At 38.9% G+C, this 16,901-nt stretch overlaps 2 protein-coding genes across 3 annotated transcripts in view; both read right to left on the reverse strand.

The window, feature by feature from the left end:
- Positions 1–16,119, reverse strand: LRRD1 (leucine rich repeats and death domain containing 1). Its single transcript, XM_044425141.1, has 6 exons — positions 16,060–16,119; positions 6,556–8,665; positions 3,629–3,827; positions 2,887–3,048; positions 417–537; positions 1–251 (listed from the first exon to the last, which is right to left on the reverse strand). The coding sequence occupies exons 2-6, from the start codon at positions 8,623–8,625 to the stop codon at positions 71–73; spliced, it is 2,733 nt and encodes a 910-aa protein (XP_044281076.1). The 5' UTR covers positions 8,626–8,665; positions 16,060–16,119; the 3' UTR covers positions 1–70.
- The window catches only part of KRIT1 (KRIT1 ankyrin repeat containing), a 23,411-nt gene continuing 20,867 nt past the window's right edge, over positions 14,358–16,901 (reverse strand). For both annotated transcript variants that reach the window (XM_044425138.1, XM_044425137.1), the window contains exon 17: positions 14,358–16,774. In XM_044425138.1, the coding sequence (XP_044281073.1) occupies positions 16,706–16,774 (69 nt within the window). In that variant the 3' untranslated portion in view covers positions 14,358–16,705. The remainder of the gene's footprint in view (positions 16,775–16,901) is intronic.

The raw sequence follows: 16,901 nt of genomic DNA on the forward strand, positions 1-16,901 counted from the left end.
TTCTGATAAGCTGACTTTATTTATCTTAATGTACCCCAGAATGGAATTGAAAATACAGGTTATGTCCTTTTCAGAACTTGACAAGTTTTGAATAGAGTTTTACAGATTTCACTTTGTTGGTCAGATAATACAGGCCTGACATGGTCAGTACTCGAATCAACTGGTCTGTCATGGCCTCTGGAGATAGTTCTTGGTTTTCAGTTTTCCAGTAGTTCAAAGCCTGGGTAACCTTTTCTTCTAACAAAAGGGCCCTAAAGTAAACAAGCAGGAAAACAAAAATACAGAAAAGATGATTGACTTCCTACAAATTGATAAAACTGCTTGGTAAAGTACCGACCAAACTGCAAAACTTTTGAAAAAAACTGAATAAATCTAACAAAGTTTTCTGAGAGAGAAAAATACAACATATCACTAACCTGTTATTTTCCATAGATTTGATTACGGCACTGTTAAGTTGAAGTTTTTGACAAAAAAATTCAAAATGCTCAAAAGGAACATTGCTGGCTATTGTTTTCAATACTTTTTCCAAAATTTTTTCTAGGAAAAGCACATTGCAAAAGTTACAGAAAAGCAATCTCATACATCAAAGTATTCAAGCTTGGAACACAAGTTTAAGATTTTCTGCTTTATAAATTGGCAGACGTGTTCATTTTATCCTTTAATGGCTGGAGAGAATAAAGACAATATATCCAGGTATATAGAAGTTGCTAATATCACACCTTTTATAGTGGTCTGCCATATTATCGGCATTCTGCTGCAAGATTTTGGTGGTTGCCTAGAAAAACCTTTTATATGGGGCCAAAGTTTATGTTATAGATCAGAGGTAGGCAGGCTTTGGGGTCCTGCAGGCATATTTGCTATTTTGAAAGTGGCCTGAGCACCACCACAAATTGCAGGTGGCGGGAAAGAATGTTGAGAGTACCTTTTTTCCAGATTCTCCGCTTGTCTTGAGGTTCACTTTTCTTACCTCCTTTTTCAGCTGTCTTTTTCAAGGGATCCTTTTCCTTGCAACTTTTACAGTCATTGGACAAGTGGTACAGATTAATATATGGTATATTTTCCAAAGGAAGGCATTTAACCCTATAAATTTCAACCCATCCCATATGTTTCTGCCTGCCCTAGAATATGAGGGAGTGAAGGAATAATAAAGATTAAGAAGGAGTTTAAAAAGACCAAGCAACAAACAAGGTCTCCCACAGAAAGCCCAAGAAAGCATTGGGCAAGAAGTTTGGAGTGGGAGGTTTGACAGCTAATCAGTGAGAATGAGAGGAAAAGTGATCCAGACCCAGAATAGACACCTCTGGTGGCAGAAAAGAGGAAACACATAAGAAAGAAGACAGCAATTTGCATATGCTTGCTTATTTCCAGAGAGGCACACTTGGAAATTATTATAAATCGAATAAAATTACACTACCTATTGGCATAGTGCAGAAAACAGTGGCCAGTGACCTATGTGCCTTCCTGTTCAGTCTGCTGTTCACCAAACTGACCTTCCCAGGAGGCAGGGTGAATCCCGTCCCTCAAGCAGTGGAGCAGGGATGGTGAAAACCAAAATGGGTGGGGGATGATGGGGAATGTGGACATGAGCAATAGATGGGTTAGAGGATGATGGGCAATTCAAGTAGGCAAGGGGTAATGAGCAATACAGATAGCAATCTGGGGTGGTAGGAGTTCAGGACAACATAGGTGGTGGCCAATGCAGCAGCAGTATGCAACAGTGGCAGATTCTGCTTCCCCTTGCATGACAGAAGAGATGGAGCAGCCCTGGTGGGGCTGATATAAAGTGATTAAGGTAATAATAAATTGAGTATCAACTTTTCAGTGCAGCAACACTATTCTAAGTGTTCTTAACATTATTTTCAGACTGAAACTGAACAGGACAAGCCTTCAGAGAGGGCACGATTACCCCAGACCCTTGTTGTTCTTAGTCACAAAGTCGTACCCGACCCATCACAACCCCATGGACAACATTCCTCCAGGCTCTTCTGTTTGCCACCATCCCTCAGAGTCCATGCAAGCTCATACCCACTGCCTCAGTGACTCCATCTAGCCACCTCATCCTCTTCCATCTCCTTCTCCTTTTGCCATTATTTATTTGTTTGTTTGTTTAAGATATTTGTATGCCATCCTTTGCAAGAGCCTCAGGACAGCTTACACAAATACAAATACCTAACATAACATAAATTAATTAACGACCCACTCTGGCTGCAATTAAATGCTTGCATTTAATTCAATTATATGATGATAAAATTCAATAATAAAACTTATTAAAATATTGTTTAAATAAAAAGGTCTTAACCTGGCGCCGAAAAACATATAACGATGGTGCCAGGTGGATCTCTCTGGGGAGCGTATTCCATAGACGGGGCGCCACCACAGAGAAGGCTGTCCTCTGGGTACTCTGTCTCCTAATATCTTTCACAGAGGGTTCCCGGAGGAGGGCTTCTGCTGCCGCTCTCAGGATCTCATTAATATAGACATGTTCCAGAACCAGGCTGAGCAGGGGCTTCCAAAGCTAGGTGCTCCAGGACATGAACACATAGACTTGGCATGAACACATAGACTTGGTTTGCACAAGCGGCATGAACACATAGACTTGGTTTGCACATAACAGGAAGCCACTGTGGAGCTTTTCATCTCCATGTCAGCTACCATTTTGAATGAGCCACTGCCAGCGTGCTGCATCTTGTTGTTACATATGACTCCAGTGAGAGTGAGTTGTTGGGGTGACAAGCCACCCACAATACATACAAGCTGTTTCTAGGGTTTGCCTGTGGTGGCTTCTTCTTACTTGTGAACCAGACAATAATTACATTTTTAAAATTCCTAGAATATCAATATTTTAGGGTAGCTATTGTTAGTGTGAGAAATTTCCCCTACACTTACCATCTCTTCTGTCAGCACTTTCTAAGTAGTGTGTTATGGGGAGTAGTTGTTTTCCTTTACACACTTCTGCTGGAGGTCGAATCAATGTGTTGCCATCAAAATTTATATCTTTCAGTTCCAGAAGAAGTTGGATATCACTAGGCAAACAGGCAATTTTATTTTCTGGCAAATTAAATGCAAAGGAATATATTTGTATTCTGTTGATTTGGCACATTTCTGGCTACAAATAAGCAACTGAATACTCTTCTTATAAGGTAATCAGGAACCTTTGTGAAACAAGTGTCTTTTTAGGAGGCAGTCAAGGGAAAACTTATGAATAACCTGAAGCAAGCTTCAAATCCCATCCCATTAAAAAGACTGCATTCGAGGTAGATAGATTCTTTCTCTTTCAGCATGTTTGTCTAACCTTTCTCCTTTGCTTATGGTGCAATCCTATACATGTATAGATAGAGAAAATACAACTCCCAGTATTCCCAGTCATCTATTCCCATAATCTCTGGGCTCATTTGCTCTAATGCAGGGAAAAGAAGGATCCCAGAAGGTTTCATTCTTGCTGTTGTACTCAAATAGCTTTTCCAGGTAGACTGATAACATGAGTCTAAATATGTAACACACTCAGCATGCTACCTTCAGGCCTAACTGTAGAAACTTATTTTTTCACAGGTTATTCTGAAATTGGATTCAGGCAGTTATTGGTTTTTATACTTGAATATTCCTAAACATTAAACATTTAAATGCCTACCTTTCAGATTCAAATGCTGTAAATTTTGGAGTGATGAAAAACTTAAGGGAAGCTTTGTTAAGCAATTGTTATTAGCTATTAAAGTGACCAAGTCTTTTATTTCTCCTATACCTTCTGGCATTTCTTGTAATTCATTATGAGATACATCAAGCTCTTTAAGGGCTATCAGCTTTGATATCTCTTCTGGAAGTAACTTTAACTAAGGATAAAAAGGATGACATAGTTATCAAATCACACATTTATACATATGAACTATGTATGTCAAGACTTGTCCCCAGTGAGTTCTACAGCTGTAGCATATCAGGTAAATACCTAAACCAAGTTCTACCCAAGAATGGGCTACAGTAGAATCATCAGGATCAGCAAATAAATATGGGGCATAGTGCCTCATGTGATACAGTTGTACTTCTATAAAAGATTGCAGTTTGATTCTAACCCTAACCCTGGCCTCCATATTTCATTGCTCTCAACACTCTGTCATCCCATCAGGGTGGGAGACATATTTCTTATACAAGTGTTTTCCTGAATTCTTCCAGCCAAAGCTTGCAACAGAAACAGTCTGTTGAAGAAAACTGAAAGTGGGTCAAGAAAGGCATTATTTCCCATGGCGTGCACCCATCTATTTTGTGCTGCTGTTTATTTTGTCAAAGCCAGACTTTAACAAAAGTATTAAAAAAGAGTATTAAAAAAATAGATATAAAAAAAGAGTGGAGAATGTGCTTAGCCAAACCACCTTCAGAACACTCTCATGCTTAACAAGAATTGCTGTTGTGACTTGTTTTGTACTGTACTACATTGAAAATTATATTATGAAGGAGGGTTATTTATATAATATCAAAATAATACATGTCTGACCTAGCCTGTAGCAATTTTCTGCTCATATTGAAGTCAATGTCTGGGGCTGGATGAGCAATGTGGGCATGGCCCACATGGACTGAAGAGAAATCATGGTGTGTGTTCCTCTCCTATGCCACCCACATCCCTCTCATGATGCCACCACTTTAGCTGTTCTATCTATTGTGTTGGTGCATTGAGGGAGTTCCACTGGTGTGTGTGTCATGGTGCTGCGATATCTGGTAATGTGCCAGCATAGTACATTTGTCATGCACACAATCATGTAATGGCCCTCTTTTTGGGTGAAAGGGTTCCTAACGTTTGAATGGAAGAACATTACCAAACCAAAACCTGAGGGGGAAAAGATAGGCAATTGTTCATACAAAACTAACTGTGGAATGCAAACAACAGAATATGTGCAATTAGTTGTGTTTGTGGAGAAACACTGGAAAAGTTACTTCCAAAGATAGGTCTAAAACCTGAGATAAGGGCCGTGTAATTCAGGAATGTTGCCAGCTGCTGAAATGATGGTCAAAGTTTCTGTAATGTCCTTTAGCATCAGAAAGAGAAAGTTCCAAGATACAAGATGAACCCAGGAGGAAAGTCAAATGGTATGTTTGACCACTTTGTACAGAGAATTGGGAAAAAGAGTGTATCAGAAGTTATATCAGGAGTAGCAGAACTCCAAGGAAGACTTGAGCCCCAAAATAGTTATCCACAGCATTTCTCCTGCTTCTGAGTATATGGCCACCAGACTGCTACACTCTAACATTGGTAACTATCTGAATTAATGTAGCATGTCTGAATCATCAATTATAATCATATAATCATGAATTATACATTCTATATAAATAAAAATATTCTAGATGTTGAGCCTCTGTATCTCAGCCTTAATCCTAGCTATTCATACCAGGGCTTCTACCAACTCTTCTTCAATGTTTGAAAAGAATGGGGTAGGCTTTACTTGTTGGAGATTTGGGTGTGCATTAGAGAATAGATGGACAGGCTGCATGCTTGCAAGTTTTACTGTATTTTATGCTAGACTTAAAAGGTCCATAAATGAGATCCAAGTGCAAAAGAGAGACTGGGATCAGAGAACACAATAAGGATTGAGTATGGGTTGAAGGTAGGTTGTTGTTGAACCATGGGTGGTTGTTGAAGAGTGGGTTGTTTGAGCCCGGATGAGATACAGAAGCATGGTTTATTGACAATAAACAACCCATAAAGAGAATTAATGTTGATGGGTTGTGAACTGTGTATTATTGACCATGATTTATTATCCCAGCTGAGTTAATAGGATAACCCAAATTTTAACAACCCCATGGTTCAATGGAAATCCACTACTCAATCAACACACAACCCTTAAGTGTAGGTTATTCTGTTTTCTGAATATTCAGTCACTGGCTCAGGGGGACAGACTCTTTGAATGAAGAAAAAAGAAGTTTCTGAGAAGATGCATAACCTAGGTGTTGTTCTCCATACCAGAAATGTGTATACAGTCCTCTCATTCAACCCTCCATCCTAGTTTCCTTGTCAGATATTCTTAATTTCAGCAATCTAATTTTGAATAGTGGCAATGCCTTTTATGGTAGTTATTGATGAACGACTGAAAACCAGAAACCCTTTCTGATCTACTGCAAATCACCCAAAGATCTACAAGGTGATCCTGATCAAACTTCTGCCCACCCTTACAATGTACACATTGTGAAACTGAATTTTAGACTGCTTTCCTATACCAACTGAACTCAATGGAGATTAATTCTGAGTAGACCTATATAGGATTTCACTGCTACCCGCTTTATTTTAAATGCATTCATTTGTTATATTTATATCGCACCTTTTCCTCCAAGAAGCCCAGGGTGGCATACATGAACCTCTTTACCTCCAATAGTTCCACCTATTGGGCAGGTAGAACATGTAATACATGTAATAAATAAATACATCCTTGGAACCATTATGTGAGGTGGGTTAGGCTGTTCTTGTGTTTTGATCAATGTAAATGTAAACAGGTCAGAACTGAAATGTTAAAAAATTAAAATCATAAATGCAAAGCCATGGATTCTTAGTTTTTTATATTTTTGCTAATGTTTTACCTTTAATCCGTTTTTCTGGCATAATGTTAACTTCTGCAGTGATGAAAGCTGGCATATTTCAGTTGGAAAAGATGCAAACTGATTATTGGACAAATTAAAGTCTTTTAGTTCTTGCAGGTCTTTAATATCTGAAGGAATGAGTTGTATCTTATTTTGAGAAAGATCAAGTACCTTAAGTTTATTTAGCATACATAACTCTGTGGGAAACAAAATAAACTTGTTATGCTGTAACAGCAGAACTCGAAGAGACTTCATCTTTTCTATATTTGTTGGAATTCTGCTTATTTCATTGTGGCTTAGGTCTAAATACCTTAATCTGGAAAGAGTGCACAAGTATATAGAAAATGAAGGCAATTTGTTCTTACTGAAATTTAGATGCTGCAGTTTTTCAATAAATGAAATTTCAGTAGTTATTTCTGAAATATAATTCCCACAAAGATTTAGGTGTTGAAGAGCAACCAGTGCACACAGTCCAACTGGAAATAAGGACAGCTTGTTGTAACTTAAATCAATTTTAAGGAGTTCAGTACAACTTTTGATTTCGACAGGGATATACATTAAAGCATTCCCTGATAGCTCTAAAATTGTGAGTTCTTTCATGTATGCTATTTGTTCATCTAACATGATCAGTTGATTTCTGCTTAAGTAGAGTTCCTTTAAATACTTTAGTTTGTACAGATTGGGGGGAAGAGTTTTTATTTGGTTATCATTAAGATTAAGACATTCCAGCGTGGTACAGTGGCAAAGATTATCTGTAATGTCTCTGATTACATTTTTGGCAAGATTGAGATCCCGAAGCATTTGCAAGTTCTCTACTTTATCTGATAGACTTTCTAGCTGGTTACCATTCAGTCTCAGTTTTTCTATATGTATCAATTGAAAGAGCTGTACAGGCAAAAATAAGAGTTTGTTGTTAGTTAGCAAAAGTTCTTTTAATGTTTTGAGTTCTTTAATTTCCTTTGGTAAACTCTGGATTTGATTTTCTGACAAACTTAGTTTAATTAGATTTGGAAGATAACACAGAATCTTTGGAAATATTGTCATCTTATTGGCATTTAAGTAGAGCATATTTAAATTTTTCATGGCTGTTAAAGTCTCTGGCAGAGTTACTCTATTTCCACTGAGATCTAAAATTTCCAATTTCTTAAGGCTTTCCAATGCAGAAGGAAAATTTTCAATGTTGTTATAACTGATCAAAAGACATTTCAGGCTTGAAAGATTTGAAAATTCACTGGGTAGCCATGAAATTTGGTTATGACTGAGGTTTAAAGTTCTAAGGTTTTTAAGAAGAGAAATTTCAAGAGGTAATGAGGTTAACTGATTTCCATCTATGGATAATACTTCCAGATTTTTCAACAAACTTATCTCTCTTGGGATGGTTTTGATCTCATTATCGTCTAAGTACAAATAATGTAACATTTTGACGTCAAAAATCCCTGTAGGAATTTCAACCAGTCCTTTAGAGTTTAATTGTACTGTATATTCATCAAGCATCATTTCTGACATAATTTCTACAGATCCTTTTTGAGCTACAGTAGCACTCTCTATAGAATGTAATAGGCTTTTTCTAGCTTGCCCTTCAAGAAAGTCTGGTGGGATTTCACTTAAACCTTCAGCATAGAGATAAGCTACAAGTTCGGTATCCTTTATGTCAGACATCAAAATTGATACATTTTTAATACTATAGTTTCCTGATTCTCTTTCAATGTTTTTAGAATGGCCTTCTATCAATTCTTCTGTTAAACTCTCCTGGAATTCACTTGACTTTTCCTCAGACAAATTGCTTGTTGATGAAATAGCTTCAGTTTCAGAAATTGATTGTGATAATAATGTATTTGGCTTTGAATCTGTCTCAGAAACTTCTGAGGATACTTTCTGAATTCTGTTAGCATTCCAACTAGCTTCGGTTTCATTCTGATTTCCTTCAGGTAGCAAATCTGATGAATTTCCAATTGCATCAGGTTTTTCAAGTGACTGCGTTCTGCCATTTTCAGAAATGTTGAGAGTAATTTCATTAACTCCCTCTGAATTTATGTTGAGGTCCTGTTCCTTTTCTTCTTCATGAGACATTCTTTCAAAAATAAAATTTCAACCCTGTGTTCATTCCAACCTTTTATCAAAAACAAAGAAAAATCAACAACCTCCGTACAGAAACAAACAGCATGAACATAATTATTAAGGAAATTTAAACTCAGATAAATATTATAGGATTGCAGCCTTAGAGAACAATCATATGCATGTCTTCCCAGAAATAAATGGGGCCCTGGTATCCATGGTTCAGAATCCCTCACCATCACATACAAACACACACGTGTGTGTGTGTGTGTGCTCCCCCTCCCCCCCAGTTACGCACTAAAGATAGTTCCTGTAAAGTTCAGAAAAAGCTACAATGAATAAGGCACTGCACTGACTCGGGAACTACTAGCCTCCTCTGAAATTCAGCTGAGCTCTGTGGATCATAATCCCAGGTACATGGGAATAGGGTGGCATAATGACATAATCCGCTGGATCAGACCAAGAATCCATCTAGTCCAGCACTCTGCTTGCATAGTGACTGGCTGCCCACAGGAACCTACCAAGCAGGACATAAGTGCAACGGCATCCTCCCACCCATGTTCTTTGGCAACTGGTTTACATGGACTTACTGCCTTGGATACTAGAGGTCACATAATGCCCATCAGGAGGGTAGCCATTGATACCCTTCTCCTCCATTAATGTATCCCTTTTTAAATCCCTCCAAATCAGTGGCCATCATTACATCTCATATAACAGGAGTCCATAGTTTAATTTTGTGCTTTGTGAAGAAGTACTTCCTTTTATCGATTATGAATGTTTCACCAACTAGCTTCTTGGGATGACCCCAAGTTCTAGTATTACGAGAGAGGAAGAAAAAAAGTCTACTTAACCACTTTCTTCAAACCATGCAAAATTTTGTACACCTCCATTGCATTACCCCTTGCTTTTCCTCTGAGCTAAAAAATCACTGATGTTATAACCTTTCCTTATTGAGGATTTGCTCCAGATCCTTCATCAGTTTTGCTGCCGTTCGCTGCCCTTTTTTCCAGTTCTACAATATCTTTGCTTAGGTGAGGCAGCCAAGATTGCACACATAATTCTAAGTGCAGTCACAGTATAGATTTGTGCAATGGCACTAACTATATTGGCCAGTTTTATTTTCAGTTCCTTTCCTAATTATGCGTAACGTGGAATTTGCTTTTTTCAAAGCAACTGCACACTGGGTTCAGTTTCATTGAACTGTCCGTCGCAACCCCGAAATTTCTTCTTTGGTAAGTCACCACTAGCTCAGATCCCATCAGTTTATACTTGAAGTTGGAATTTGTTTGTTTTTGCCCCATTTTTTTACACTTGCATGCATTGAACCGCATTTGCCATTTTGAGGCCCATTCTCTGAGTAAAGAACTTCTTACAATCCCTTTTTGTTTTAACTACCCTAAGTAATTTGGTGTCATCAATAAAGACTATGGCACTGCTCACTTCTAGTTTCCTTAAAGAAGTCTTTGTTGAAGGACCTCTCTTTTAAATGCCAGGATATATAAAGCCTTTCCATTCATCTCACCTCACAGATTTTCCAACTGCCACTGCATTTCAAGTCAGAATTCCATTCCAGCATAATCCTGATTGGCCTTTTTCTCTCCAGTCACTGACAATTAACTATGGAAGCTCAATTTTGCTGAGGTATAGCACCTAGTTAGAATATATCATATAGCCTGTAAGCTTACCTGAGATGATTATTGTTTTGCCATGTATTATCTGCATATTGTTTTGCTTTGTGAGCTTTTTATTCAAACATTATTTTAATTGTTAATATTATTTATTTATTTTATTCTTTGGCCAGGGCGACTTAATTTATACTGTTATATTGTTTTATGTTATTTATTTATGATTGTGAGCCACCCCGAGGCTTTGGCAAATGGGGCGGCATAGAAGTTCCCTAAACAAACAAATAAATAAATAAAACATTACCTCCTTTTGAGTACATAGTACAGTGGTACCTCGGCTCACAAACGCCTTGGTTCACAAACAAATTGGATCACCAACAAAAATTTCTGAAAAATTTTGACTTGGGTCACAAACACCACTTTGGGTGGCAACCAAGTTCGCAGCCATCTCCCCCCGCCCCCAAGTGAGGAGATGGCCACAAGCACAGTTCTGTTTGGGTAGGGAAGGCACGTGTGATCAGAGGCGGGCTGCTGCAGGCAAGATGGGAAAAGATGGCCATGCTGGGGGTGGAGGGGAGATGGCCGAGATCACACCCATCTCTTCCTCCCCCAGTGTGCCGTTTGTGCCTGTCTCTTCCTCCCCCAGTGTGCCCACAATCACACCCGTCTCTCCCTCCCACACCCCAGCATGCCAGGATGATGGGTGTGTGCCGGGATGATGGGCGCCTGCAGGCATGATGGGCGCCATCTCGGTTGTGCTGGGAGGACAGGGAGATGGCCGCGCTTGTGCTAGGTGTGGTGTTGGGGAGATGGCTGCAATCTTTGTTGTTGTCACTTTGCTTCACATTTTTCTGATTTAAAAAATGGTTACAGAACGGATTAACCTTATTTACACTGAACCTTATGGGGAAATTTAACTTGGCTCACGACCAATTTGGGTCACGACTTGAGTCCTGGAATGGATTAAGTTCATGAGCCAAGGTACCACTGTAACTGGATTCTCATGACACAACAGCCCATCATAAAGAGGCAAGGCACAGTGTGTTGTGCTATTATGTGAATGCTGACTGTTTTCCACAGGGTGACTTGTTTGAGGGCAACAAGACAGCCTGACAACCCATAGCTTGTTCTAAGAGTAGTATCACCCACAATCTTGTAACAGTCTCATGAGCTGGGTCATTTTATCTGTTTTTAAAGCTATTGTTAACCAAATGGCCTGTGTCCTGGCATGCATATGCCCAAAATACACAGCAGGGGAAGGTTTTATTTTAAAGGATTTATTCTCCAGCTACCAACAAATCATTCCAGATGACACACCTGAAGCCGTCCTGAATTGGTCCTTGTATACCTTGATCATTAACACAGTTAACACTTTCCAATAGGTTACAGAAGTAAAAAAGTTACAATGGCAGATATTTCCTACTTGCATACCAAAGAAGATACTTGGAGGGGCGGGGGAAGGATGAGGTGCTATTACACAGAAAAGGAGGATGATGGGGTGGGCTGGTGTGAATTGCCCTTTCTTTGAGCTGCCATTATCTGCCAAGTGCCAACTAGCTTTCTCTGGACTTTAGCCTGGTTAGTGTCAGCTACATTTCAAGGATGCACCCATGCTGATTTCTGGAAAAGAGGGTTTTTCTCAGGCCTGGTTATGTGTCAATGATTGCATGATTGAACCAATGAAAGTTATACCTATTGTTTTGTACATCGCTATGAACCTAATGAAGAGATAACGCTTACCATGGCTTGTTATCCTTGGATAAGATCCCAAAGAAAAATTGCTCATTTTGGGGCAATCAGAACTTGGTATAAGTCAAGACATGATTGAGCTTTGTGCATTTGCATGCAGTCACTTCTTTCTCCCATGGCTACATCTCCTCACTTGTTTGGAAGCAAATAAATATACTTTCTTGATTCAGATATAATGGGAAACTATGGTTAACTGCAGCTCCCTGACTTTGTTTTCCATTTATATCTCAGTTTATTAATCCAAGATTTTATAATCTGAACACAGCAGTGAAACTGATTTAGCTTGGTGTACTAAATTCTGCTCTTGATACTATACAAGGCCTATGAGTCACCTCACCTGCATAGCTGGGGAAACTGCCTTAATCAAGATCTGCTCAGTGCAGATATAACCCATCCTTAATGGATATTAAGTTAACCAAGAATAGCATTTCTACATGAGGACCGCCATATAAAATGCCACTGTGAATCCATGGCTCAGTAAAAATCTGAAGTAGGCCTCTCATAATATAAAGACCATTCTAGTTCACGGTTAAACTTATTTCTTTTACATTATGTCGTCATAGTGAGCCATTCAGAGGTGCTGTGGCACAATTCGGTGGCATACAAATGTTTTAAATAAATAAATAGAAAGTCTAAAAAGAAAGCAGTGTTCTAATGGCATATCAATCTAAAAACAAACAAATCAAAGCCCACAACCCTACCATTATTGAAAAGCCTTTGGCAAATGTTGGCAAAAATAACATAATTGTAATTAAGATGAACATCAACCATGACACCTATTTATACATTCTGTAATTTCCTGGTTTTCTAATGCTAAGCTGATAATCCAATGCAAGATGTGGACAAGGTGCTTGGACAAGTACGTCCCACCACCTGCCTATTAGACCCTTGCCCATCTTGACTACTGAACAACGCCAAGCACGGGATAGGGACTTGGATCCTGGAGGTTGTCAACGCCTCTCTGAGGGATGGCCAGGTACCTGCCCCTTTAAAGGAGGCGGTAGTCCGACCAGTCCTAAAGAAGGCATCCCTGGATCCAGAGATGGCCACCAATTATAGACCAGTGGCCAACATCCCATTCTTGGGCAAGGTGGTGGGACAACTCCAAGCACTCTTGGATGAAACTGATTATCTGGACCCATTTCAGTCCGGCTTCAGACCCGGGTATGGCACTGAATCTGCCTTGGCCGCCCTATACGATGACCTGTGCAGGGAGAGAGACAGGGGGAGTGTGTCCCTGTTGGTCCTCCTTGACCTCTCAGCGGCTTTCGATACCATCGACCATAGTATCCTTCTGGATAGGCTAGTGGGACTGGGGGTTGGAGGCACTGCTTTGCAGTGGTTCTGCTCCTATCTCAATGGCCAATTCCAGAAGGTGGTGTTGGGGGACTATGGCTCTGCACCATGGCAGTTATGCCATGGAGTTCCGTGGGGGTCCATTTTGTCAAAATAGAGCTGCCAGGTTGCTGGTGGGGACTGGGCATTGTGCTCACATAACTCCAGTCCTCTGTCAGCTTCACTGGCTCCCCATTGTAGTCCGGGCCCAATTCAAGGTGTTGGTTATCACCTATAAAGCCCTTAATGGCTTGGGTCCTGGTTACTTAAAGGAGTGCTTACGTCCATACGTGCCCTCCCGCCCCTTGAGATCGGCAGCAGAGGCCCTTCGGGAGCCCTCTGTGAAGGACATTAGGAGGGTGAGCATCTGGAGGAGGGCTTTCTCTCCGGTGGCACCCAACCTATAGAATGCGCTCCCCAGAGAAGTCCGCCTGGTGCCATCGTTATTTGCTTTTCGGCACCAGGCCAAGAGCCTTTTTATTTAAATGTAATTTTAATTATTATTATTATTATTATTATTATTATTATTATTATTATTATTATTATAGCTTTTCTATGCCGCCCCTTGCCGAAACCTCGGGGCGGCTTACAACATGATAAAATACATTGAAATACAATAGTACATAATAAATTACCATTAAATATAACAATACAAAAAATACATTGATTTACAAATACAAAATTAAAATTATCAGTATAAAATAAAAATATAGGAGGAGAAAGAGAAGGAAGAAGAAGTTGCCCAGGCCAGATCATATGTTTTAACAATTGAAATGATGTTTAAATAAAAAGGTCTTTACCTGGCGCCGAAAAACCAGTAACGACGGTGCCAGGCGGACCTCTTTGGGGAGTGAATTCCATAGGTTGGGCGCCACCGCAGAGAAAGCCCTCCTCCGGGTACTTACTCTCCTAATTTCTTTATTTATTGATTTTAACAACTTTGGCCAGGATGTCCCCAACTGTATTTTACTGTATTATTGTATTAGTGATATTTACTTATTTGTAAGCCGCCCTGAGGCTTAGGCAAATGGGGTGGCATATAAGTCTGCTAAATAAAATAAAATAAAATAAAATAAAATAAAGAGTTTAGAAAAGCTGGTATTTTGGTATTAGGTAAAAACAGTAGCATTTTAGACCATTTGCAATAGAATTAGAACAAGACAACAATAAAGGATGTGTATATCAAAAGGTTCAGTATTAAACTTCCTTTCTGCATGATATTTTTGAATAATAAACTATTCTTTATTTATAGGGATTGCATGTATATATTTAGCTTCATTATAAAGTATTCCACAGAGTGCATGGAATAACCAGATTTTAAGTGTGATACATTTTTTTTGAAAAAGTTAAAATGCTGCTAAATTGTTTGGTCAGCATGGAGTCAGATTGTAGAATTTTAGCATTCTTTGGGTACAATCCATTGTGTTCTGAGCAAACACACCTAAGCCTCCTAACTGAAAGAGTTACATGCTTCCAGAATGCAGAATGAGATGGCCATTTTACGACACCTAGATTTAGTGCTAGGGAGTTGGAGGGATGGAGGCTGGGGCACAGACAAGAATCAGCACAAGACAACAGTCCCAGCCTCCTGCCCTCCCACTGGCAGCCCCATTTCATCCTCTGAGGCCCAGATGTGTCCTTAAAGAGGCAGCCAGTGCACAGTCCTTCTGTGCTGGCAGCAAGGTGGCCCTAGCTTCAGGATCACCTATGGTCCAGTAGACAACCCTATGGGGGGGGGCAGAGGAGTACACCTTTGAAAGAAATATATATTTATAGTCATGGCAGTTGTGTTGGGTGAGAGAGGGTAACCATGTCTGTCTGTTTGATTCACAGTTCCTCATTCAGTTGGATATACATAAATGCAAGCCTTGCTATTAGGCAGGTGTTCCTTGTAGATCTGATTCTTTTGTAATAATATGCAGTTCTGTGATAAACAGAACTGGTTTTTTTTCTTTTCAAACTTGACTGCAGGTTGAGTAGGTGCTTCTTAACTAAGTATAGCTAAGATGTGGGGAATGACTTTGTGGGCACTTACAAAGGTGATAGCCAGTCATTGCTTTCTAAGAACATAAACAGAAGGCTGATTGAAGAAATGGACATTCTATTATATGCAGTTTAATTAATATAAGCTTGCTAAACTCTTGTTGATGATTTATAATTCATTCAAAATATATTGAAAAATGATGGTTTAGAGAACTATAATAATCTTTTCTGCAAACTTCAACAAAGTACTAATTAACAGAAAGATAGAAATTTGGGGGTTTGGGGGAATTTGCAGGTTATGAATATATGTTATGTTTGTGTTTGGCATTATTATTTATGTTTCTGTTCCTTTCTGTACTTTTAACAGTAAAAATTTAAAAACAAGTATAGGAATAAATGTTTACTAAATCCCATAAAATCAGTTAAGATATGCTTTTTATTTAAAAACAGACTTTATACAAATATTTTAAAAAGCACTGCCCTTCATAAACATAATAAATTAGAAACAGATCTGTATGTATATGTATAAAAGCCAATATGTGCAAAAGCAATATACCAAGTACACTAAAATTTATTATTAAAAGCTTTTCTATACCATCCTTCACTGAGTCCCAAAACAGTCATACAATAAAAGCACAGCATCAACCATCAAGAGACAACAAATAAAACCCATCTTTAAAACACTGTCAACACTTAAAGTATCAGGCAAATAAAAAGGTTTATAATTCAAACTGCAATCAGGATGGCTCTTACTGACCTGTTCCATGTGGTATTTTGAGCATCTAACAAGTTGTCTTCCTCTTTTTTAAAATCTTCAAGAGGTACTATTTGGAGATTACATAGTTCTGCAACGGGAGAGGCCTTGGTAGATGCATGTCAGCTAGACAGTTTAACATGTGATTACCTAGTTAAGCTATGACACTTAGTCCTAGGATGGCCCCTAAAATGTTACTGCTTTGAAAGTTCCACTACATATTTTCTATCTGTACTGGACCGCAACAATTCTCATGCACTGCATGCATTGGAATATGGTTGTAATAAAGCAGTAAGCTTTTGTGGAGTAGCCTAGGGGCAAGATCTTTATAATTTATATGGAACACATATGCATGTTCATTTTGATGTATGTTCCAGCAGGGTACCTATGAGTGCAATCGTGGCCTTCTTTTTTAATACTTGTGCAGTTGAGTACATATATACTCTTTCTACATGAAATATAATTTCATGACTTTTCAAATAGAAAACACAAAAGTTGTATCAAAATACCTGGCTGTATTTTACAAATATGCAACAGAGTGCTTTAACTAAGTACATTAGGCAACATATTTAATCCTGTACAATTCATAGACATGCAAAACTTGCACACACACAAATACAATTAACTGCATAACCATTTGTCATTTATTTCAGTCACTTCTTTCATTAGGCACCAACTGGCTGCTTAACTTTATCAGCAGTTTTATGACAAGACCTGCCTGCAAACAGAAAAAAAAACACAAAAACAAATTAAGACTTTCTAAATAGCAGGGATGTTACATGTTGTATCCAATAATACCTTAGCAGAAGTCAGCGTACTTCACTTCCGGTACCCAAAAAAGCCTC

The sequence above is a fragment of the Varanus komodoensis genome, unplaced genomic scaffold (assembly GCF_004798865.1).
Source record: "Varanus komodoensis strain SLA01 unplaced genomic scaffold, ASM479886v1 scaffold15, whole genome shotgun sequence".
In the NCBI taxonomy this organism is placed as follows: Eukaryota; Metazoa; Chordata; class Lepidosauria; order Squamata; family Varanidae; genus Varanus; species Varanus komodoensis.

What these genes read in the sequence shown, in the direction of transcription:
- LRRD1 (XM_044425141.1), bottom strand. Translation starts at nt 8,625, where the DNA reads ATGTCTCATGAAGAAGAAAAGGAACAGGACCTCAACATAAATTCAGAG. An exon ending in AAGTGCTGACAGAAGAGATG is followed by an intron (nt 538 to 2,886) that starts GTAAGTGTAGGG and finishes TGCTTTTCCTAG; the next exon opens with AAAAAATTTTGGAAAAAGTA. An exon ending in AAATCTATGGAAAATAACAG is followed by an intron (nt 252 to 416) that starts GTTAGTGATATG and finishes TGTTTACTTTAG; the next exon opens with GGCCCTTTTGTTAGAAGAAA.